Below are 26,227 nucleotides of genomic sequence, written 5' to 3' on the forward strand. Positions count from 1 at the left end.
AACCATTTTGAGTTGATTTTTGTGTATGGTATAAAGTAAGGATCCAATTTCATTCTGGACATCTGGTTTCCCCAAAACCATTTATCAAAGAGATTCTCATTTCCCCATTACATATTCTTGGTACTTTTGTCAAATTAGTTGACTATATGTTTAGGTTTATTTCTTGGTTTTGTATTTTATGCCACTGGCCCATGTGTACATTTTTATTTTATATTTTAATTTATATTTTATAGTTTGATTGCTATAGATTTGTAATGCAATTTGAAATTAGGAAGTGTAATGCCTCCAAATTTGTTCTTCCTTCTCAAGATTGCTTTGGCTATTCTGGGTCTTTTGTGGTTTCATTCAAATTTTAGAATGTTTTTTCTATTTCTGTTAAACATACTACCCTGGAACAGTCTGCTTCAAATACATGAGAATCAGCACCAAGTTGCTGTGAAACTAAAGAAAAGAGGCAAAAATATCCAGAATTATACAGAATGCAATTTATTTGGGGACTTACTGACAGAGTGTGGTTCTGAGTGGCAGCAAGATTAATGGATCCCCACAATGTGAGGCAGAAGTAAAGGCAAACATAATGCCAGGACAAAACTGACTGTACCTAGTTTATCTCAAGTAAAATCAAAGACTTCAAGTGTATTCCTGGTACTGAAAGTGCCTGAGTCCAATCACAAAGCTTCACATGACAAGCTAATGGTTTTGTTTATAGTATGCTGGGAAACTGTAGGGTTGGAGAGTGAACAGGGTTATTTAGGTGCAATCATGGTGGTTCCAACTTAAGATGGCTACCATGATGTCAAGCTGAATCCCTACACATTCCATAGGAATTTTGATAAGGATTGTATTGAACCCAAACCGTTGGTAGTATTCATATGTAAGCCATTTTAATTCCTTCAACCTATGAACATAGGATCTCTTCCCATTTATGTCATCTTCAATTTCTTTCATCAAAGTTTTTGAATTTCCAGTGTAATTTATTCCTAGATATTTACTCCTTTTGATGCTGTAATAAATGGAAACTTTCATTGAATGTGTCAAATATTTTTTCTGCATGTTGATATGATCATGTAGTTTTAATCTTTTATTTTTTAATTTTATGTATTTATTTTGTACTACAGATTAAACTCACGAGGTTACAATCCCTTTTATTTTGAGACAGGGTTTTGCAAAGTTTCTTAGGGCCTCGATAAGTTGCTGGGGTTGGCCTCAAATCTGCTATCCTCCTGCTTAGCCTCCCGAGTTGCTGGGGTTCAGGTGTGCACCACCATGCCCAGCTAGTTTTAATCTTTCATTCTGCTAATGTGGTGTGTATCATATTGATGGATTTGCATGTGTTAAGCCCAGCTTGCATCCCACTTGGTCACAGAATTTAAAATTTTTGATGTGTTGAGTTTCTGGCATTCTATTAAGTATTTTTGTATCTATGTTCATTAAAGATACTGGACTACAGTTTTCTTTTAGTGTTCTTGTTTTTTTCAGTATCAGGGTAATGCTGGCCTTATAAGAATGTGTTTGGAAGTATTCTCTCTACTTTTATTTCTTAGATGCACTTAAGAAGAATTGGTATTAATTCAGCTGTAAAGTCATCAAGTCTTGGGCTTTTCATTATTGGGAGGTTTTTGGCTACTATTTCAATCGCATTTGTTAGTGGTCCGTTCAGACTTTCCATTTCCTCTTGATTTGCCCTTGGTACCCATCTCCTATTGACTACCAATTTATTGCTGTATAATTATTCATAATATTCCCTTGATCCTTTTTATTTCTGAGGAATCAATTGTAATATCTATTTCATTTTCTATTTGAGTCTTTTTTTCTTCATGGTCTACCTAAAGGTTTGTCTATTTTGTTTAATTTTTCAAAACACCAAGTAATGTTTTATTGTTTTTTTTCCATAGATTTTCTAATTTTTACTTGATTTATTTCTGTTCTGGTTTTTATCATTTCCTTCCTTCTGCTAATTTTGAGTTCAGTTTGTTCTTTTTCTAGTAACTGAAGTGTAAAGTTAGGGATTTTTTTTTTTTTTTTTTTTTTTTTTTTTTTTGTATTGTGCTGGGGAACAAATTCAGGTCCTTGTGCATGGCACTCAATCACTGAGCTACATCCCTAGTCCTGAAGTGAGATTGTTCATTTGAGGGTGATAAACTGCCTCAGTTTTTGTTTGATACCATCTTCTATCTCTCCTTTATTTTTGGAGAGTATTTGCTATTCATAATATTTTTGGCAGTTTCCTCCCCCCGACCCCAGCATTTTGTACATATCATCCCTCTGTCCTAAAAAGTTTGTGCTGAAAAATCTGCCAATCTTAGAAGTTGCTTTTCTCTTTATTTTTTTTTCATAATTGTTTTTAACTTTTAACAATTCTGATAATATAGCTTGGTGTGTGACTCTGAATTCATCTTATTCGGTGGATTTTTGTTTGTTGGTTTGGTTCCAGGGATTGAACCCAGGGGCACTTAGCCACTGAGCCTGAGCCACATCCCCAGACATTTTTATTTTGAGATAGGTTGCACCAAATTTCTTAGGGCCTCAAAGTTGCAGAGGCTGGCTGTGAACTTGCAATCTTCCTACCACAGCCTTCTGAGCCACTGGGATTACAGGAGTGCACCACCATGCCCGGCTTCTATTTTGATTTTTGCACATTAGATAAGACAAACCATTCCCCAGTCTTGATGACTAGCCTTGTATAAGAGATGAATCTCACCAGTGAGCCTGGCCACAGATTCTAGGTGCCTCTTGATCTTTTGTGCTTCTCCAAACTGCTGTCTGTTCTCAGTAGCCCCAAGAGACCAGAGTGCACCAAATGCCATCATTACCCCAAGACAGGTGAAATAAAAGCCAACTGCTGGAGAGACAACTGAAAAAGTTGGGGTGGCAGATGTATAGTCTAGTTGCTTCTAACCTCAGGGAGAAGTTGGGAGCTGGAGTTTTATCTTCTTACTCTGCACTAAGTTGGAGAGAAAATCTGTGGCAAATTCCTAGTCATTTTTAAACTGCATTCTTCGGCCCATTACTCTGCTCTTTATTACTTTCCAGGGCCTAGAAAATGCCAGGTCCTGTATGCTCTGAGGCAGGTGGGTTAGTTGGAAGCATGTATTTATCTCTGAAGTTAGCCAGCAAGAGGAAGAGTAGGAAGTGCCTGCACACACTGCAACTCCCAAAAGACTACTTATTGCCTGATTTGTCAGTTCCCAGATACAGACTACTTAAAAGCCTGACCCACAAGCAGCAGCCATGAAAAGTTGAGATATTAGGTGTGCAAACCCTTTCCAAGGAGAAAGCTGGGACTGAGCTAGGGGAAGTAGCTGCTGGTGATTACATGCCTTTATGAAACCATTTGTTTGTTCTCTGTGATCCAGGGGGACTCATCAATGCAGAGTCCCCTCAATTCCCAGGACTAGGTGATTTAGGAACCAGTCCTTCAGGTGAGAGCTATAAAAGTTAAGATACTACATGTGAGGGCAAATGCCTTCCATGGAGAAGCTGGAGACCTGCCTTACCTAAGGAGGGAACAGTAGGGATACGAGGTGAGGGAAGAAGTGAAGTGACTACATGCCTATTCAGGCTCCCTGATGTTTGTTGTTTACTCCCCCTATCAGCTACAAGACACAGGCTAGTCAAAAGCCAAATCCTCAGGCAGCAGCATGGAAAACGTGCCAACTAATCTCTTCTAGGGAGAAACTTAGAATTGGGTACATTTGCCTGTTTGCTCTGCACTGAACTCTGGAAGTGCTCATGAACAAGTTTAAAACTGTTTCTTTTTTCTCTGTTGTCTTAGGGAACTCACAAATGCTGAACTCTGTTTACTTCCAGAGCAGGTGATTTAGGAACCAAACCCGGTGGAAACTATATAAGTTGGGGAGCTATGTGTGGCCCAAATCCGTCAATCCTCAGAAAGTTGGGATTTTGAAATTCATTTCCAATTGTATGATGCTATGCCTAGGTTGGGATTTGTGGTGCCTGTGTCTTAGCTTTTCCTACTCATTTTGATGTGGATATTTTTTCAGTTGCCTAGTGTGAAGGAGTATCTCACCCAGTTTCTGGATTTCTCTGAGAAAGAACTGACCCATGTTTAAATGTTTATTTGAACATCTATGGAAGAAAGGAAAGTCAGGAGCTTTCTATTCTGCATCTTTCTGAAGTCTAATCAGTCAAATGAAATCTGACTTCTAACAGAAATATGGACCTACATGCCAAGCACATTTGTTCCACAGTTTTCATGTTATCAGCAGTCTCCCCTCTAGGAATTTCCCAGGTGTCTTATCCTTCATGTGTAGCACCATTTTGCCCACTCTGGATACTTGTTCTACTCCTGCTAGAGGATCTTCTAGGATGGGGATAGAACAAGCAACAGTGTTACTGGACTAGTTACAACTCTTATCCTGTTTTGGTGCAAGCAGAGATGTAAGCTACTTTAGTAACTAACATTTTACTACCAGGAGGTTCAAGGAATCAGAAGACTCAAATTGTTCAAGTGGCCTTCTCTGTTGTATTAGCTCAAAAACAATTCTATTTTAAAGCACAAAAATCATTTCAACTCCTTTCTTTAGGCTTAGCAATTGTGTAGTTCTGCTAAATTATGCCCTTCAATCCTGTACAACATCATTACATCTTGATCCTGGGTACTTCTTCAGTCAAGGTTTTTTTCCTAAACACTGTATAGCTTCTCTGGGTCTGTCCAGTCTACTTAAAACTGGCGGCACAATTCCCCTTTCACTTCTGACAATCTCTTAGCTGCAACCAATAGAACAAAAGTGAGAAACCACAGAAAGTCCACTCATTCACTAAATAATTTTAAGCACCTACCATGTGCCTGGTTCTTGCCCATATAGAGTTGATTAAACCATAAGTTTTAATAATTACAATTCAATCACAAGTACAGTAAGTGCTATAAAGATGAATCAAAAGAAGAACGGATGGGAGGAATACTTTAGGTAAAAGAGAAAAGTATGGGACTCAGCAAAAGTCAGAAGTAGAGCACTTGCCTAGCACGTGAGAGACCCGGGTTTCTACCCCCAGCTCCGTCAAAAGAAAAGTATGTGCATGTTATTAAAGAAGTAAAGAGTTGGTATATTTGAGGAGATGAAATAAAGTGCAGTTAGAGGGGACAAAAAGAAGAAAGAAGGTAGAAGTTCAAGTTCAAGTTGGCAGGGAAGTACAAGAAATCGTCAGTGGAAGTGTCAAGTTGGATGGTGACATGATCAGTTGTTTTAGTTGTGCTGGAAAAGAACAAAATGATAGGAGACAGGTTAGCAGGCTATTTCAATCAACTGTGGTGAGTACTGTTGGATACAAAAGAGGCGAGGACAGTGAAAAGAAGCAGTTAGGTTCAGGAGGTATTGTTGGTTTCATTTTTGCAGTGCTGGGGACCAACCCAAGGCCTTCACACATGCTAGGTAAATGCTCTACCACTGAGCTACATCTCCAGAATATTTAAGAGATTTTTGAGGTAGAATTCAAAGGTCTTGATGACTTAATGGATGGTGTCTCTATTCATTCTGGCTATTACTAATTATACCATAAACAGGGTAGCTGACGAACAACAGAAATTTATCCAGGTTCTGGACGCTGGGGAGTCCAAAATCATGGGGCTGGCAGATTCCGTGTCTGTGAGGTCACTTGCTAGATGGCACCTTTTTGCTCAGTCCTCACACAGCAGAAGGTGCTACCTAGCTCTCTGCATTTCTTTTATAAGAGCACCTATATGGGCTCGTATTCATGAACTAATCACCTCCCAAAGCCCTGTGCCTCCTAATACTAGGCCCTTATGGGGTAATATTTCAACAAGTTTCTGGAGACACAAACATTCAAACTGTAGCAGGAGAGGAGGAAGCAACAGGGTGTCTGTTATTAGCATGTATAAACATATGGATATCCCATACTGGAAGTAACACATCAGGGTCAAAGCACCAGTTCTATTCTGGGCCTGTGTTTGGATTTCTCAAAGACACCCAATGGATGATCTCTCCCAGGCACCTGAGACTCTACAGGGGACCGGGTAGGTCTGGCTGACATCAAATGAGGTATGAGTATTCACAGAAGTGGTTAAGGTAACTTGGGGAAGCCATTATGCAAGATGAGTCAAGGGTATACAACAACTATCCAAAAGCGAGTTAGAATATGGCTGCAAGGAGCCTGCATTGGTGTTGTGTTACTATAGTTCTAGCTACTTGGGAGGCGAATCACTCGTGCCCATAAGTTCAAGACCAGCCTGAGCAACAGAGCTACGTCCCATTTTAAAAAACAAAAAAACGGCCTTGGGTCACACCTAAAGTCTGACACTGGCGTTGGTTCTAGAGAGAACATATTGCACCCAGAATGATTTTGAGACGCATAAAACACCCCTTTCAACAAGCCAGAAACACTGGGAGGACAGTTCCACAGCTCCCGTGTTGGGATGGGGCCAGTGCCAGGAGGTAGGCCAGGGCTCCTCCTCCCGTCCAGCGCCTGGCATCACGGGACGGAGATGCCCCTCCTGCGAGTGCGAAGGAGAGTCCTGTGGGGCCTCTGTGCGGACACTCGCATTCCCACTGCCCAGTTTCTGCGGAGACCCGTGGTGCACTGTGGATCTGAACCGGAGCCCACTCAAACTCCGCTGCGGGATGCCGGCCGCTCAACGCCCCACCGGCCCAAGGAGTGCGCAGGCGCCGCCGGAAGCGGGCACCGGAAGCGGCCCGACTTCCGACTTCCGGCCAGCGGATACCTTGGAAAACCCCAACTGGTAGGCATTTCCGGCAGCCTGTAGGGTACTGGCCAAGCAGGAGACCCCGATCTCTCCCGTGCCGCGCGAAGCCTTCTGGGAGAACTACTCACCATTTTCCTACCCCGGACTCCGGCACTGGGCGGTATCCAGTGCTGGACAGCTGCTGCCCAGTGGAGCTGGAGGTACTGGGCCCTGTACCGCTGCTATGCAGCAAGACTGGAAGGCAAGTGGGCGTCTAGAGCTGTCTTCCTGGAATAGCGCTGGAAGTTTCTGTCGAATTCCGGGGAGCAAATGATTTTACTTACTTTATTAGATGGCACAAAGTCATTCAACCCCTCCAAACCACAAATCAGTAAGTCTTCAAAATTCACATTATTACCATTTAAAACCACTGGCGTACCAAAACAAAAAATTTCACTTCCTTGCCATCCTCATTAAAAAAAAAAAAAATTTATTAGATGACAAATTGCACATCAGATACACATCACCACTGCTGAAATATTGCAATCTAGAGCTAAGACCAATGAGAATGCACCAAAAACAGTAAAGTTGAAACATTAAACAAACAGAAGTGCTTACAGCAAACATACTCTGAGGTATCCAAAGGAACTAAAGATTACAGCATATTCTTAGGTTTATATATGACATATGTTGTATCCCTCTCTTCCCTAGATTATTCATGCAGGGAGGGTTATCAATTTTAAAATAAAAAACACCTGAAGTCAGATGGACCTTGGAAAGATGGATAATGGCCATCAACAGCTCTCCTAATCTACAAGACAAATACAGATGAATATGCACATATCTAATTAAGATCATTTACTTTTTAAACAGATGGTCCAAGCAAAAATACTTTCCTACTAAGTTCTCACAGGGAAAATGACATTAATGAACATTCAACATGAACTTTTTATTCAGACCAACTATAACCTGCTGTCTCCCCTTGAACACATTCACAATAAATTGCCGCTTATTTTGAGCAAGATCTGCAGTTTCAGATTGTATTACATCTTCTGTTGCAGTCACCAGAAGACTGCCACTTTATTGTATGGAATCTCAGGAATAAAAGACTCATAATTGGCATTTACTAAGAAATGTCATTTGTTTTTCGTTTTAACACACTGAATAACTGAGTTAGTCATTTTCAGTGTTACACAGGGGACTATGAATAGACTATTACTTGTAACAACACAACTCTGAATGAAACTATTTTTAGTTCAGCTCCTTCAAGGAAAACACAATTTCACCATTTCTTAAATTATAAAATGTAAACTGTTGGCATCTCAGTTCCATTAGGAAAATGTTATTTTCATCAATGATGACAGTTTAGCAGAAACTGATATTCCAGCAATCACGTTGAGGAACTGTATAATATACATTTTCATTACTGTATCAACAACCAAACCAACTAATTAGTTCAAAACCACCTTCCAGATACTACTTCCATCCAACTGGTCCTCAAGAGGCCTTTATTTCTGCTCATGAGATTTCCCAGCAATAATTCCACTTTAGTAAATACTGTACTTTTATACTATTTGAATAGAGTAAGACCATTCTTATATCCCAATCAAAAGACCACGTAAATGTTGTTTTGCTGATGGGTATACAATCAATTTTGCTGTAAAGAGAAATTCTATTTATATATTTATAACATCTCTGCTTAACATTAATAACCATACTATTTAATATTTTGCACCAATATTTTTCTGTATAGTAATATCTAAGAATCTATATGTTATCAAGTATTTTGGTTAAAATTCTAATAATTTTCATATGTATTTGTCTTTTGAGATGGAGAGGAAGTATTATGATTTTTTGGAAGCTAAAAGCTTACAGAGCTTGAAATCTCAAATCTGATTGTAGGGATGGAAATTCATACTTCAAGTCCTGGAGGGTCTTCTGTTGCTTTATAAGCATACTTGAAATTCAGGCTTTGGATAAAGTGCAAAGGGAATGAAGGGGTTCCATTATGCAAGAACACAGGGTGGCCTCCATAATAACCAACCTTCCTCCACGCCTCAGCCTCCCTGGCTGCTTGCAGTGCTAACACACGGTAGGAATGCCAAAACATAACAAAAAGTGTTGCAGAATGCAAAGCCTTTGGAATTAGAAGACACCCAAATTTAAATGGCAGCTTTGCCACGGTGCAATGCTTTGTGTGCTTGGCAAGGTACTGACTTTACTCTCTGAGGGCTTCAGTTTCTCATTTATGAAACAAGGACAGCCCTTTCTCTGTCACATATTTAGTCTTAAGATTAAATTAGATAATGTATCTAAAGTATCTAGCATGCTCAGAAAGTTATGACTGTTCATAACAAGTCAGGGAATGTGCTTCAGTAGGGGTCTGGAGGCAAATCCCCCTAGAGAGGATCAAATACCTTACTCTCTTAAATTAAGTCTAACCTCCAGAAAAGGGGTATAAGACTGCTGAAACTCCTGGCAAATGTTTGAGCAACAAATGCCAAGACCTTCCCCTGACATCATATCCGAGAATGGGAACTCCATAGACACTAGTTGCCATCAAGATGTCAACCAGTCCCATTCATTTTGGAGATTTTAATGCGGTGGGGGGAGAGTGCTCTAAACTCTTCTAGAAATTCACATGTAAAACAATAACCTCATACAAATATTACATTCAAATAGTTGTAACAAAAAAGTATAAAACATATAAAATGATTCACTTTCCTAGGTACTATATGTGCAAAACTGGCAATAAATAAATTTTCCTCTTTCTAAAACTTACTCAGAAACCACATACACAAAATTTTAAAAGAACTCTAGCAATAACCTTCATTTTAATGAAAACTGAATTTTTTTTAAAAAAGTACTTTGTTTCTCTGGCTCATACACATGGAATGTGAATAGTAACTAAGTTCAAATCCTGGCTTCATTCACTAACTATGTGACACCAATGATGTTTCCTTAGTTAAAAACTAGAAACAATACTGCTGAAATCAAGGTTGTGGTGAGAATTAGCTATTACATGGAATGTATGTAAAGTGCTTAGCACAGTGTCTGGCACAAAACAGTAACTGTTTCCACCATACAGATACTGAAAAGCCCAAGCATTAAACTTATGTTTACATGGTGTGTTTTCTATGGGTTCGCTTATGAGTAATAAGATGCGTATTCACTCTAAAACTCTTCCCACACACAGTACATTTGAAAGGTTCCTCTCTTGTGTGGCTCTTCTGGTGGCATGCAAGTTCTGAATCCAAAGCAAAACTTTTTGTACATGTTTTACATTTATGGGGCTTTTCCACTATATGAGTGTTTTGATGAGAAACAAGCTCAGAGAAACAAGGAAAGGTCAGGTCACAGTCAGGACACTGTAAGGGTTTGAACCTGGAGAATGAAAAAAAATTTTCATCATCAATATGGCATTTGTGAGAGACCTCCTTGTGGTCCTTCTCAGGGAGGTCAGGGTACAGGGGCTGCCTGAAGTTCTTGACACGCTGGGTATACTGGTATGGTGTAGTTGATGTGTGTGTCTTCTCATGCAAAGCCAGATTTGTTTTCTGATCAAAATATTTACTACCATTAGCACATTCATATGCTTTTTCAACAGTGTGGCTTTTCTGATGCTGTGCCAATCCTGGGAGCCACATAAAACCTCTCCCACATGTGTCACATGTGTATGGTTTTTCCTTTATGTGGCTATTCATATGCCGGGACAGATGTGACTGCTGGCGGAAGCTGGCACCACACTTGGTACACTTATAAGGCTTCTCACCAGTGTGGATTCTCCTGTGTGTCCTCAGGTTGGCTCTATGATTGAAGATTTTCCCACAGTCACCACATTTGTACTTTTTCTCTGCTGAATGAATTTTCTGATGTAAAACAAGGTATGAATTATCACTGAAGCTTTGGTCACATTCAGGGCACTTGTACACATTTTTTACTTCTTCCCAGGGAAATTCAAGAATTTCAGAAAGTGCTCTGGTTCCTAAACATTGAGAGAGTTCTACTAATGGGGTATGGTTGTCAATGGTAACTAAAAGGCTTATCAACTTTTTCTTGCAAGTGGAAGTTCCATCTGAGAATTTCCTTTCAGGGACTCCAACTCCATCCTCAGAGGACTTTTCTGGGTAATGGACAAGGGGTGCAGCAATGGAGTACTTTTCTAAGGAAAGTTCTTCAAGTTCCAAAGACTCTTGGTTTAATTGCTGATTAATCTCAGTCTTCCCTTCCCCTCCTGTTGATTAAAAAAAGCAAAACACGAAGAACACCTTCAAATGATACTAGGGAAAGCAGCAGCTAAGAAGCAATTACACAGAGGACCAGGAAGCTGCAAATGGATTACCTTATAACCTAGACACTGACAAATAAATAAAATGAGAAGCCAGGAGGCTTTCCTGGCTTCCCAAAAGATCCAGGTCCAGGTGAACCTGTAAGGGGAAGGAGCAGAGAATGGCTCTCACTAAGTCCAAGTCCAGTGGGATATATATTAAGGATAATCTTGGTATGCACTGTCTAGAGATGTAGAGGTGTAGTCTATTTAAATCTCAAGAGTTTTTCTTCATTTAAGCTAATTCAAGTGACAGCTGAACAATCAAAACTGGAATGAGACTGGGGTTCATATTTATCAAAAAAGAGGGCAAGTATTTTTCTACTATAATAGAGAAACAGGTTACAAAATATAGTTTTATTTCACCAGGAGATGTCTCTAAAATTTCTGGGCCCTTCACTGAGGAATGACAGAAGTATGGCTGCTGAGTGTACAGCAGACCAATAATGGTCAGTCTTACCTCAAGGATGACTGACAAAACTTGGACCCGCCAAAAAGAGTTCCTTTTGAATATTTTTCCAAATACAGCCAGCCCTCACATGTTATGGGTTCTGTATGTGCAGATTCAGTCAACCAAAGATTGAAAATATTCTAAACACAAACTGCATTATACTGAACATGTACTTTTTTTCTTGTCATTATTCCCAAAACAACATGGTATAACATCTATTTATGTTATACTTACATTGTATTAGGTATTATAAAAAGCTAGATGTGATTTAAAGAACATGGGAAGATGTGCATGGATCATATGGAAATACTAGGACACTACATAAAGGGACTTGAGCATCTGCTAATTTTGGTACCCTTGAGTGGGGGGCAGTATCCTGGAACCAGTCTTCTGCAGGGACAAATATATTCTTCATTTATAAACCTAATATGTTAATACAAAAAGGACACTGACTATAAAAGGTTTCTGGGCTATCGTATAGTGCATGGGAATTCAAACAGTACCCATTGGATTTTCTGATTTGAGGAGACTTAGTTCAGAGACCTGGGATGCCAGGTCAACAGGATTTGAGAGCAAAATAGTAAAGAAGGAGCAACTTCTTAGAGAACTTAAGCATCTACATAGGGTCCCTTAAAGACTTTTGCTGGGTATTCATCTGCATGTACATGGAGAAACTATCCAAGGCCATGGAAAGAACCACCAAAAAGAAATGCATAGAACAACACACAAAGTTCATACAATAGTTCATATTCCCACCAGCCAAAGTGGAAAGACCCACTAACACACAGGACATAAAGCAGTCTCCTCAGGAAAATAACTCCCTTACAAGTATGACCAATCAGCTCTAGAATACAGGTTGATCTAAATCCACACTAGCAAAGCAAAAATGCAACCCTGAAAGAATCAAACTGACCCCAAGAAATTTAACTGCATCCCACCAAAAAATCCAAAAATATTTTTATACAACAAAATCAAGCAACCAACAAAATAAAATTTACAAATGTCCAAAATCCAATCAAAGCTTACCAGACATGTAAAGAAACAGGAAAATATGACCCATAACAAGAAGAAAAATCTATCACTAGAAACAGACCCAGAAGTGACAGACAATAAAACTAGCAGAAAAAATATTAAAATACCTATTATAAACATACTCTATATGATCAAGAAGGTAAGGGAAAACAGACATGACAGAGAAATGGAAGATATAAAACAAGTTATGGAATAGTTTAGATACTCAACCCAGTTCAGAGGTAAAATATACTCAGGCATAAAAATACTGCAAAAGTCCCCCATGGGTGAGAAAGCACAGCACCCCCTTAAGAGCAAAACACTTTTCAATTTTTAGCAAATGACAATAATTTATAGTAATGGGGTTTCCCAAGTGAAACAGTAAATTGACTGAAACAAACATTTGGGAAGATTGCCAGACATTGCCATGTGTTATGTGAAATCACAGGTACTATATTAGACTGGATATTTATCTCTAAAAAAATCATCCTAGACTTTGAAACTTGTTCCTTCATGCAATCTTCTATCACATCTGTATAAGTCATCCAGCAATGGGTCCTGAACCACCATATCAACATGTGGACAAGGAATGAAATCCTCATCCTAGAACTGACAAAATTCCCAAAATGCAGAAAAACAATTGCCTTACCCATCAAAACCTCATCTTGAAAACACTCCTGTTTGATTTCTCTGCTGAAGGACTTCTGGGCAGGATGCAGGCTCACACATTCCTCTTGAGAAAAATACACAGCTAGGTCGTCATACAGGGTCGATCCCTGAAACATGAGAACCCATCTCAATACAAGAGTCTAATTGGTCAGCCCCTCAGTCTAGGGAGGCAGAGAATAGCTAAAAACATCAGATGCAAGGGGAAAAGGGTTTAGCCTAAAAGGTTCCTGAATGCTAGGATGGGATATAAACAGGGTCCAGGGGTAGGGTGGGGGCAGGCAGGACAGAGTAAATATGGACATAAATTTCGAGGCAGTAACACGAGGGTCAAGAAAGTGTGTTGGGAGAATGATGGAGTCTCTCTTTCCTTTAGAAAGGATGCTCTAAGAGAAAGAAGACTGGCCAGCCCAGGAAGACCCATGAGAGAGAGGTTTTAGGACTCTCCCAGTATCTCTTCCTTTGCTAGTCTCTCTTCCTTCCCCATGACACTCATTGTTCAGCTCCCTTCTCAGTGCATCTGGGCCCACTCCTCCTTCCCTACGTTTACAGAATTTTGCTGTGATTAGGAATCACCTGGGTATATTACTGAACGGGTGTGGAGTGAAGCCTCGAAATTTGCAATTTCCAGCAGCATTCCAGAAAGACTGTGACAAACTGCTATGACTCCCTCCCAGGGGCTCTGCTCCCTGGTGGGTGGTTCTGAGAAGAATTCGGTAAACCACTTCTCCCGTGAGTCTGATCTAGGAACAAAGAGCGCCAGGTGAGGGGCTACTCGGGGATCGGGGTACTCCCATCAATACAGGCGTACCTAGCCTTTCTCCGAGGAGGTCAGGCGGGGGCCGGAAAATAACGACTGAACTCGGACGGGGAAAAGGTAGCTCGTCTCACCTGGGCGTCGGATGTCGCGAGCGCAGACGCCATCTGCAGAGTGGGGGGCACCTTCTGCAGACCGCCTCGGGGACGTCGCAACAAAGCTTGGAGGAGAAGGAATAGTCCCTGGAGGGGCCCACTCGGTGGCCACGCTCCTCGTGCCTCAGCCTCCCTCGATCGCCTCAAGCTCCCTTGACAACCAGAGCCAACTGCCCCTCTCCCCGTCTAGCCTCGAAAGGAGCCCGCTCCCGGCTCCGGAGTGGAGAGCCTCGCCCCACCCCGGTCGAGGCAGCAGGAAGCAACGCCCAGTGGAGACACGACGCCCAAAGACCCGGCCCCCGCAAACCTCCCACGCGCCCATGCTCCCCACGCAGGCGCCGTGGGGAGCCTCGGGGAGGGACGCGCTGCGGCCCCTCCGCCGTGCTGCGCTGCGATTGGCCAGCATTCCCCGAGGGGGCGGATCTTCTTCCGAGTGGACCAATCGAGCAGCTTGACCGAGGTCTGGAAAGCGGGGCGAGCGGGAGACCTCGGTTCTCCAGCCTTTCTACCAGCAGCTACTTCCGCTTCCGCTGGCGGGGTCTCCCCTGTGAGCTCTAGGCCTGCTGATCCTGAGAGACGGGGTGTTTACGAGAAGGCAGGCATGAACCCAGAAAGACTCCAGGACTCGAAAGACAGTCGGTAACGAAATCTAGGAGCGGCCAGCAGCGCCTTGTGCACCTCAGGGGCGGGCCTGGCGGGGGCGAGGGACTCGGCCCGGCCTAGCCGCGGACGAAGCACCCGGTCTTCGGGGCGCGGGGCCGTGGGTGTAGACGGGTCTCCTGCGCCCACGAGGTTCAGTTCAGCGCAGGCCTGGTTTCTCGTCTCCAGTGCGCTTACCAGTGGCTGCAGCCCAACCGAGTGACTCAAAACCACGGCGGACCTCTGGACCTCTGGCGGGAGTAGAGCCTGTTTCCTGCGCGAGACTTCGGTCCACTCCTAATCCCTCCCATTCCGCCTTTCCAGTGCCGGACAGGTCCCACACCACGGGCGCTGGGTGCGGTGGTTAGAAAAGGTCAGAAAGCCGAGCTCTTTCCCGAACTCTGCCACTGGTTGCCTGTGTTATCTCGACCAACTTTTAACTTGGCTTAACTCAGCTTTTTAAAAATTTTACTCTTTCTGCTGAACAGAGAGCTCAGAATGTCTCTTTTCAGTAACTTAGAGGGCAGTTTCAAAGATGAGGATGTAAGTAAAAGAAATTGTCAGTTTATGAAATTGTTTCAGAGGGCAAAAAAAGAAAAAGAAGAAAACAACGACAGGTACCATAAAAATTCTAAGTGAATCTCAGCATATTTTCTTATTCTAGTGCCAGGTTACTCAGGGAATGATTTCACGCTTATTAAAACAGTATTAGAAGAGTTGACAAGTAGCAGGATTTGGTGGAATATCAACAGGATAATTTCAGCTGCAAGTAACAGAAAGCCCAACAAAACAATGTTCAAAAATCAAACAGTTGGTTAATTTAGTGACAGCATCAAGGTCCCAATTCCTCCATATTTCTTCTCTGTTATTCTTAGCCTGTTAGTGAAAGGGACAATGCAATCTAGATAATACATGCAGACACGTATTATGCCATGTACTTATGATAAACCAGTCATTTTCAAGGTAAAAAAAGACTATCATAATTGGGTTTATTCCATTATCTTCATGCCGTGTCATTGGGAGCAAGACCCAGCCTTCCCTTACCATCTACTTGTACAAAATCAGGGCTCTATTAGAAAAGAAAAGGAAGTTGGATAAGTAGCAAATAGTTAACACATTACTAGTGACATCTATTGACAGCTATGAAGGAATTCTTGTTGAAATGGGTCACAAAAAAGGTAGCTGAGGGTCCCAGAAGGAGAAAGGTGCTTCAAGGACAGATGGAAGAATAAGAACAAACTTCCCTTTAGGCTAGACCAGTCCAAAGCATATATGTAGAAGAGCAGATGGCCTGGTATATGGAGGACTAAACTAAAGGTATCTTCATCATAAAGTCATGGTACAGCTCATATAGTCATCTTTCTGCTTTTAATTTATGCTTCATGCTAATTTTTTTCAGGGATACCTTGTTTGAGGATTCAGAATCTTCTAATCTGGATTTGCAGCTCTTTCACAAAGAACAGTAGGCTTGCATGTCTCTTGCCTTTGAACCCCATTCCCATTACTACAGAAAGATAAGCACAGTTTCCAATGCCTAGATTTGAAGCTTGTAGTATTCACTTTTTAAATAACAAAAGAAAGTTATCCCTGAAACGGCAGAAGAAACAAAATCTTCCCTAGCCCTTCTAGCAGCTAACTACCAAAACTATAAACAAGTGGACCAAGAAAGAGGAAACTTGAAAACTTGATGAGATGGAGTCTAAGCTACACTAAGATTGAAAGAATAAGACTGAATTATATACCTAACTCAATTTTAAAAAACCAGAGATGTTTGATTGTATGTATACATATGATATGCTCAAGTGACGTATTTTAATAATTAAAATTTTAAAATCCACCACCTCCTTTTGGAAGGTTCTCCGTTTCCACCTTTAATATACAAAGAATAATACCAATCTCTATGTATTGAAACGCTTTTGGTAGCCCAACATCTGCTTTCTCTCATAAGATCACATCTTTTTTCATTAAAAATAACTTGCTGGACAATATGGTGCATGTCTGTAATCCCAACAGCTCAAGAGACTGAGGCAGGAGGATTGCAAGTTCAAACCCAGCTTCAGCAATTTTGTGAAACCCTAAACAACTTAGCGGGACCCTGTCTGAAAAAAATAAAAAGGGTTGGGGATGTAGCTCAGTGGCTAAGCCCCTCTGGGTTCAATCCCCAGTAAAAAAAAATCTTTTATTATTATAAAAAGAATTATAAAAAGATTATAAAAATAATCTTTTATTATTATAAAAGCAGTATGTGTGTTTTAGAAAGTTCAAAATAGAGATAAGCAAAAAGAATTTTTCAAAGCACCACATTCATATCACCTGGAGATTACCACTGTTTACTCTTAAGTACATATTTTTCCTTGATGAATTTCAAGATAATTTCCAGAATTAATTGCTCATTAGATTTGGAATGGTTCCCTTCAGAGATAATGCTGCTTTTTAGGATCCATTACTTAAAATTAAATGTATCTCGTTCTTATGTCTGTTACCCTATCAAAAATTGGCACAGGGCCCTCTCATGGTACACTAAAGTACAGGTAAGGAAGATTATCTTCCTCCCAACTTTAGAGAGGCTCTTCTCACAGGTATCCAGAATGCTCAACAGAGCAGTTAGAAAACTGGTATTCTCTGATTCCCAGTACCTTATCAAGGGAATGATGGCTGCATCTTATTCCTGCAAGTTTTACTTTCACCAAAAATTAGAGGCTCTAATGATTGCAAGACCAGGGTTATTTCTAGCTGGATAGGAATCTCTTCATCAGAGAGATGGTGCTGTAAAATTTCCTCCAACATGTTAATATCATTACTAGAAACTAACTTTGCTCTGTCGATTCCAACCAAATGGTTTTTCAGTCACTGAGGCCAGAGCAGCTTCCATTCAAAGATTCTGGACCTGCCAGTACTGATTAATTCTTTTTTTGACACAATACCTTTATTATTTTTATGTGGTGCTGAGGATTGAACAGTGCCTCACATGTGCTAGGTAGTCACTCTACCACTGAGCTACAACCCTAGCCCCTGCTTGATTCTCATTAAATGAAGCCTCAAACAGAGACTCCTGAAGGGTAATGAGACCCACAGAGAAAGCAGGTTAGACATAAAGAGGACAGAATGAAATGACAGGATGGATAGTAGGTTAGAAGACCAAATGTTTAAGTTATTGTCCCTCATCAAATGGTTCATCACATTGGGACTGCTGAGATCCAGGATTTAACTGAGACTTATTGCCTAGGAGTTACAGAGATGAGATGGCCAGGGGTAAAGTGATGGCCTTGCCTCTTTCTGCCCTGAAGCTCACAAAAAGCCTGAGCATGGTGGTGCATGCTTGTAATCCCAGTGACTGGTGACTGGGGAGACTGAGGCAGGAGGATTACAAGTTCAGCCAGCCTGGACAACATAGTGAGAACTTAACTCAAAAAAGGACTGGGGATGTTGCTCAATGATACAGTGCTCCTGGGTTCAATCCTCAGTACCCTGCCCCCTACACACACACACACACACACGAAGGCTGTTTTTTAATAATGTCATTGCATTTTAATATTTTTATTTTTATATAGTACTGAGGATCAAACCCAGTGCTTTACACATGCTGGGCCAGTGCTCTACCACTGAGCTACAACCTCAGCCCCCAAAAGACTATTTTTTACCCTGAAGGATGAGGCATGGATCCAACCTAGTGGGCAAAAGAGTTCCAGGAGGGGAGTCAATGCCTCCTCTGTCCTACTTGGAATGTTGCCCTTGTATTCAGAGGAAACTAACTTAAGTGAAATCCATTTTTTTAAACTTTATTTCATGTTTTATATGATGCTTAGGATCAAACCCAGTGCCTCACACATGCTAGGCAAGTGCTCTACCACTGAGCCACAACCCCTGCCCTGAAATCCATTTTTGACCTGTCAATTATTTTACTTTTTAAATTATTACTACTGAATGATACCGGGGACTTAGTAAAATAAAGGCTTTCACTTACTTGGTAGGAGGGTAAATGAGTGTATTACTTTGATAAATAAAATGGATTTGAGTATTCCAGTCACTTTTAACTGTATGCAAATAAATACTTGATTTAAGCAACAATCCCTTGTGAGTCTGATTGATAAGCCCGATCTTAGGGTACACTAACAGTATAAATAGAGAAACAGACCCTTTGTTGTACTGCCCTGACCCTCTGAGACAGGAACTATATAGCCACGTGGTCCTTCTCCTCCTCTGTTTTGGTTCTGATCACAAGAAGTAGTCTCATCCTTGATTATCCATCTTATACACATGCATTATTTCACACCAAAAGAGAATTTCCAGATATTTTGGACAACTTATAAAATTAAAAAAAAAAAAAAAAGAATAGCATCCCATGATGGCAAGGGTGTGGGCCATTTGTCCTGATGTAGCAAGTGTAGAGTCTTCTTGCTCTTGGTATGAGAACACATTAGTAAAAACCTTTCTGGCAGTCTGGGATTTGTTTCCAACATTAAAATGTGGTTAATTAAAATAATCTAACCAACATTCTGGAACTTTTTCCTAGGGAAATACAGATAGTCCCCAACTTACTATGGTTCAGTTTAATGATTTTCCAGCTTTACAATGATGCAAAAGCAGCACACATTCAGTGGAAACCACAGTTCAAATCTTGGATCTTTCCCAGGATAGCAATATGTGGTACAATACTCTCAAGATGGTGGGAGCAGGTAGGAAAGAAATATTCATTGGCTTAGACACAGGGGAATGAAGGGAAGGGGGAATGTGAATAGGAAAGACAGTAGAATGAATTAGACATAACTTACCTATGTTCATATATGAATACACAACCAGGAAAATTGCAAATCATGTACAACATCAAGAAAGGGATCCCAGTTAGAATAAGTTATACTCTGTATATGTGTAATATGTCAAAATATACTCTACTGTCATATATATCTAAAAAGAACAGGTTTTTAAAGTTGGAGGATAAAAGATGTTGGGCAGTGAAAGCCACAGCTGTCAGTCAGTCATGATCAGGAGAATTAACAATCAATATGCTCCAAGTATTCAATATTGACAGTGTTTTTGTAGATACAGGTATTCAATAAATTACACGAGATAGTCAATATTATAAATAGGCTTTGTATTAGGTGATTTTGCCAAACTATAGACTAATGTAAGTGTTCTGAGCATACTGAAGGCAGGCTAGGCTAAACTATGATGTTTAGTAGATTGGAAGTGTTAAATGTAGTTTTGACTTAATATTTTCAGTCTATGAATATTAACCATCGTGAATTGAAAGCATCTGTAATAAAAAAGCGTGCAGGTGTGTGTACAGGGCTGTGAGCTGTGGTTTCACCACCTGAATGTCCAGGTATTGGTGAGAAAACTGGATTGCCAGTCCTTGCTGTCCTCCCTCCCTAGCTATAGGCCATCTTACTGATCACATTTTCCAAATGGAGCAGTGGGCCATAAGTGGGCAGCATCCAGAGAAGGGAGGCTTTGGGATCACCTGGGCTTGGAGTAAGAGAGCAATACTGGACTTTGATCCTATGTGGACCAGATAAGAGCCTCATGACAATGAAGAAGGGTGGGTGAACATGAAAATACCACTATTTTTAGAGATTTTAGTCTTGGAGCATCTTCAGAGGAGGACAGAGACTGTCCATGCAGATGGTACCTTGCTACTCTCCTTAGGCCAGAGGAACCTGATTACATCCTTGTCTCCAAGGCTAGGAGAGAGCTGGGCAGCTGAGGACACAAGAATCAAGGGCTTCCTTTTAAAGGCCCTGCTTGGCAGGTTGGTATGTGACCAGACCATGGGAGAATGCAGTTTTCCACCACCAGTTGTGCCTTCTGGTGTCTCTCTACTTGACCCAAGGCCAGAGGGTGAAAGGATCCAGGAGTAGGCAAGATAATAATAGTGATGTCCCTGATAATACACTTAGTGCCAGGGGGAGAAGAGACAGAGCTCTCCAGAGGGCTCCTGATGAAACAGAACTTCTAGAGGAGTGAGGTCGCAGCTCTGCGCTGACTTCACAACTGGAAGGAATTCAGTTATAGCAAAACTTTCAGTTCAGTAGATTAACTGAAGAGGAAGATAGTCATTACAAAGCTAGTAATTTGCTGAATTAAGTGGAAGAAGTAGAATACAGCAGAGGGAAACCAAGAAGGTGAAGACTTGGGGGACAGATCAGAACTGCACTTCCTACAATTAGCTGTGATCATTCTTGAGACAATCCCCATGACCAGGAGATGCCCCTCACCTTCTCTTGCTTACACCAGGGTCATCTGAACTATCACGGTACCAAGGGAGAAAAGTGTGATCTTAGTTGATTAAACCAGTTAGGGACCACTTTGGAACCGAGGGTGGAGCTAAGGCCACCCCCAGTGGGAAGGGTGGGATATTTTCTTAGGGAATTTTGAATATCCCTGTAGCAACACATGGTGCCCAAGGTATCCTGAGGATAAATGAGAGCTTGTGTAAAATACTTGACACAAGGCCTGGCACATAGGAAACCCTTGGGAAACTGTAATCATTTTCTCATTTGTGTTTAAAAAGAGTGTTTTCAGGTTTGAGTGGATGTATATGCCAGTTCATCTCAGTGCAATGCATGGAGCCCTAGAAACAACAGAAATGTCCTCACTGTGCCATCACCTAGGGAGTGTGTCTCAAATTTTAACATGCTTACCATTGTTCACCTGGGGGTCCTATCAAGTGCCAGTGCTGAGCTAAATGCCCTTTGATTCAGTTGGTCTGGGTGAAGCCTAAGCTGCATTTTTAACAAGTTCAAGGTCAGATTCTGAACCACAGCCTATGCTGGGGAGCAAGGACCTAGGTTGGTTTTTGCCTCTTATATATATATCTGAAGGGGTTTACTACTGTGTTCATGTCCTAGCAAATGGGAGAGGTGGGAGAGAAGCAGTGGAGAGTAGGTGATTTCCTTTTTTAACCCACCATTTTTACTTTGAAATTTTCAGTCTTCCTGAATATCTGAAAGAATAATGTAACCACCTATGTATCCTTCACCTAGCTTCACCAGTTAACATTTTAGCAATGTCCTTTTAAGGATATGACCCAGAAGTTGCCTTTCCTCACTTTCCTTCTTGGTTACCAGTAAAAACTTTAGCATAGAGCCTGTCCTTGATGCAAGGGAGTCTAAGTATAAGGTTATCTTGACAATGATTTGTTTTGCTATAAGGAATGGGATTCTGTCACTACAAGAAGATATGACAGCATGGTGTGGTGGTACATGCCAGTAGTCCCAGCGACTGGGGAGGCTTAGGCAGGAGGATCTCAAGTTCAAGGCCAGCCTCAGCAACTTAGAGAGACCTTGTCTCAGAGTTTAAAAATAAAAATAAAAAAGGCTGGGGGTGTAGCTCAGTGGTAAAGTGCCCCTGGGTTCAATCCCCAGTCCCCCCCCCCCAAAAAAAAGGCAAAAAGAACATATGACAGATTAGAATTCCTTCAGCTTTCTTTTCTGAAAAAGGAAGAGGTATGGGATAATGGATTTCAGGGGATACTTACTCTCTCAAACAATGGTTAGATAAATCTTGTAACCAATTGTCTTCAAGGTGGATTTTGGAAAGCTTGAGTTAAAATTGCAGCATATGTTTAGAAAGTAAGTAGGACTTCATAATGTGCATTTTACATGCCCACCACATTCTAGTTTTCTAACCTCATTTTCCCTTTATCTTGCCATATTGTGTGAATCTTCTAATCCATCCTAATTTTTGTAACATGTTTAACTAGGAATAATTCAACGATGACACACTAAATATAATCCAATGTTCAAAATGTCTTAAAAAGGTCCAAATACTCACTACACCTGCTGCTAACAACAGACTGTGATACTTAAAATGTAAGTCTACAGAGTTGTAAATAGTATATCGATCTTCATTTTGGCCAAGTGATTTTTCCACCCTTTTTTAAAAGTTAGAAACTTACAGAAACTGTTGCGAAAATAAAATACAGATTGCTTTATGGAAATCAAGATTCTGCTAGCCACTATATGGACGGCAATAGATTTAACTATTCCTTGTTGATTTAGTGCCTTGCCGTATTACTCTTTGTGTAGTTATATCAAATTACCTTTAAAACTTATAACATCTTCAGGAACATTTTCCTTCTCAAAATGTCAAAAGTATTTAATTTTAATATTTCTAAGTACTCGTGTACAGTATTGGGGGCACAAAAGTGTTTGCGATGACTTATTCTCTTGGATAGTAATTAAATCCTTTTAGGGTTACTCGTTTGAGCCTGGCCTTACGCAGGTTCTTGTTCCATCCTTTGGGTATGTGTGTGGATCTTTGTCGCTATTTGAAAGCAACGTATGCGTTCCTGTGAAGTCTGCTCTGCGTGTCCCCAGCAGCAAGCTCTGGACGAGTTCCTCGATGCTGAGGAACCACCTGAGGCCACCTCCCACCCGCTGCAGGAGCCCGCAGCGCTGACGGAGGGCTCGGGCTGCGGCGGGCGCCCGGCTCGCACTCGCAGCTCTCCGCGGCCGCGCCCCTCCCCGCCCGCTTTCGGGGCCTGCCCGCTCCCAAGATGGTGGCGCTGGCGTCAGGGGGCGGTGTCGAATCCGCTTCCGGGCTGCGGCGCGGCCGGGCGCGGGAGGCGGAAGTGCCGCGGGCCGCCGCCTCCGTCCGGGCTGCGGCCCCTGCCGGTTACATAACTCGTTGCGGGCCCCGCGCGGTCTCAGGTCCCGGCTCCCTGATTCCCCAGGATGCGCTGAGTCCCGCGACGCCTCAGCTGCCACCGGCTCCCGCCCGAGGTGAGACGGCGGGCTCTGGCCTGCAGTGGGGAGGACGGGCGGCGGCACCGAGGCTGCTGCGGGCCGGGCCCCGGGGAAGCCAGCGCGCCCTCGCTGCTCAAGCGTACAGCCCGCGGGCGGGTTCCAGTGGCGGCCCGAGTGCGCCGGCCGGGAGGCGGGCGAGGGTTGCGGTTGGCCAGCCGTCTCCTGGGGTCATTTCCGCTCTGGACCCCAAGGCGAGTGGTCGGGGAATTTGAGAACTGCCGGGCGGTGCGCGGTGTCCCGCCCCCGGGGCGCCGGAGGCGGAGGGCCCGGCCGGTGTATCCGCGGCCGCCCCGCGCGGCCCTCGCCTCTGAGTACTTGTTGCGCCGCGCTGACTGGGTGGACTCGTTGACCCTCCTGTGGGCTCCTGAAAGCCCAGGACTCTGCCTTGGTCCCTCACGTCTTACTTTCCCAGCCATACCTGATGGTGTTAAGACAGATGCTGGCCTTCCGGGGAACTTACGGACCGGCCATGCTGACCCTCCACCACCTCTCCAAATTGGGCACTTGCCAGAGGGATGAGGGGATCTGTAGCTTGTGTGGTTTGTCCCCCTAGCAAAATTAAGGGAAAGCTGTGGGCCTTCTGTGAACCTCCAACAAATAACCTGTGCCCTGCTGGTGTCAGCCCGGGGCCTGGAGATGAGGTACAGAGGTACTCTGCAATAATCGTGAACTTTGGCTACTTCCTTGATCGCTTTTCCCTCTACCAAGTCCTTGAGCCGTGAGCTTCTGTGCCACTGTTGTCACTCCTTGGTCCTGAAAGAAAAGAGTATCAACCCATCAGAGTGACTCTTCGTGATGTCTAGAATGGTACCAAATCCCTGGAGAGGTGGTTTCCAGTTACAGAGATTTTCCTTCTACCAAAGTATCTAAGGTATAAAACCCTTGGATGACACATACTACAGAATAGGGCAAGTTGTGTGACTCAAAATGCAAATTCTGTAGTCCATGTGACACTATGAAGTCCAGGGAAGTTGTAGAAGTTCTGCAGTGGTATTTCTGACTGGACAGGAAGAGGAACACCTTCAGCATCGTTGAGTTAAAGGGGGCCTGGAGCAAAAACAGGTATATTCTCTGTGTTTGCATTTGTCAGTGAATTGGCCTTAGCTGCAGTAGAGCAGATGGAAATAAAGACTAGAAGAAAATCAAGGGCTGTCTTATCAGGCCAACAGATTGATCTCAGTAGGGAACACAGATCTTCATCCTCCTTGTAGAATTTAGTACCCATCAGAAATAACATGCAAATCAATCCTTTGAGATTGTGGCATTCATGGGCTCCTCTGCTGGGCTGTGGTTTGCTGGAATTCCACCTCGTGGAGCTAGGAGATGTGCTAGGTTTGTGTTGCAAAGTCAGGCATGTTCTGGTGTCAACACACCAGCATAAAAGCATAGTTTTTTTCTTTTTTTTTAAAAGTCTCCGTGTGTCCTATCTTTAGCCTCTCCCAGTTGTAACTTAAAGTGACTTTATCACCCTGTTTTAACCACACCCACGCACAGCGTGGAGAGCCTCTTTAGATGTGCGTTGTCCAAGTTGCTTAGCAACAGCATGCTTCTGACTGGAATGGAAGGAAATTCCTGGATGTCAGGAGATTTGAAAATAAAAGATACACCTGAAGCAAGACCAGGAAGAGTGCTGGTGCTCATGACCTGCAGGTCACAGTTTGCTGATGACCTGGAGGCTGCCTGTGCCTCAGTGTACCTGTTGACAGCATTGTGGCATCCAGCAGCCTGAAAAGTGTTTAGGTCACATTGGTATAGAATCCTTACCTTGGCAGTCACAGGAAACCGATGTAGACAAAGTCTTCAGAACACCTCTGAGTTCAGGGCAGTGATTGTCTTTGCTCAACCAAAATAGGCCAGAGGTCCCATTTCTTTGGTGCCAGCTTCCCCGCCCCCCAACCGAATGTGGCTGCTTATTAGGCACATCTCTTAAATGGTGGCTTCATATCTATGTTTAACTCTCCTTTATTTCATCCTCATCCCTTGCAAGGAACTCACAAAGCCCTCCTGGTTTGGACACCTCTGTTTCTCTTTTGCAGAAAGCAAGGCTGAGGTGTGGACTCTACTGAAATGTGTGTCACTGGAAATACTTTCAAGCCAAATGCTGGTCTACAGAGTGATGCTAGAAGTGCTGGCTCTTTTAGGCTAATTTCAAATGCTGACTGATTCAGCAATGGTTGTATGTGCCTGTGGTACTCCAGAGTCGGGCCTCCTTCCCTATGATCACTCTTTTCAGCATAGCCTCTGGTAGGAGCTGGCAGAGCAGTTCAGGGACTGTCAGGAGCCCAGCTGTCACAGTGCTGATTTAAAAATGTCCTGCATGTCCAAACACACACTTGAAAGAGATTATACTCTGCTACGCACAGCAGGGCAGTTGCTTTGGGCACTTGTGGAGTGAGGAAGGGGTCTGAATGGAGAGCCAGGGCTTTCTGCAAGAAATGGTTTGGGGTCCAGGTCAGTGTCAAGCAGTGCAGCTGGAATGCCCCAGTGCGGAAGCTGATGGGAGAGCACGACAGTCACCCTGAGGTAGCCATAGCTCTGAGCCATAATGGTCAGGTAGTTGGGGGAGAGACAGCAAATGAGTGCCAGCCCCCTCCTCTCTTTACCTCAGTCAGGCCCCATGTGGCCTGGAGGGGCCAAGCATACCAAAAACAATGGTGAAAGCAACCATGAGTGTGACAGCATAGGAATTTCAAATGTCTCTTCAAGTTATAAGGAGGATGACTACTTATTTTGCCCTAAAATAGACTTTTTTAGTTCTGGCTTTTACACCTGGTGCCCTTGAAATAGCATGGCATTTGGGGCACCAATGCCAG

General features: G+C 42.6%; 1 protein-coding gene across 1 annotated transcript; it reads right to left on the reverse strand.

The window, feature by feature from the left end:
- Window positions 1–1,970: 1,970 nt before the first annotated feature.
- ZNF597 (zinc finger protein 597) lies at window positions 1,971–14,366 on the reverse strand. The gene is made up of 3 exons (XM_079121031.1): window positions 14,008–14,366; window positions 13,100–13,226; window positions 1,971–10,895 (listed from the first exon to the last, which is right to left on the reverse strand). Exons 1-3 carry the CDS (start codon window positions 14,038–14,040, stop codon window positions 9,781–9,783), a joined length of 1,275 nt encoding a protein of 424 aa, XP_078977157.1. The 5' UTR covers window positions 14,041–14,366; the 3' UTR covers window positions 1,971–9,780.
- Window positions 14,367–26,227: the final 11,861 nt, after the last annotated feature.

This window comes from Sciurus vulgaris, assembly GCF_902686455.1.
Source record: "Sciurus vulgaris genome assembly, chromosome: 18".
NCBI classification, from domain to species: Eukaryota; Metazoa; Chordata; class Mammalia; order Rodentia; family Sciuridae; genus Sciurus; species Sciurus vulgaris.

What these genes read in the sequence shown, in the direction of transcription:
- ZNF597 (XM_079121031.1), bottom strand. Translation starts at nt 14,040, where the DNA reads ATGGCGTCTGCGCTCGCGACATCCGACGCCCAG. An exon ending in TCGCGACATCCGACGCCCAG is followed by an intron (nt 13,227 to 14,007) that starts GTGAGACGAGCT and finishes CTCATGTTTCAG; the next exon opens with GGATCGACCCTGTATGACGA. An exon ending in TCAAGATGAGGTTTTGATGG is followed by an intron (nt 10,896 to 13,099) that starts GTAAGGCAATTG and finishes TTTAATCAACAG; the next exon opens with GAGGGGAAGGGAAGACTGAG.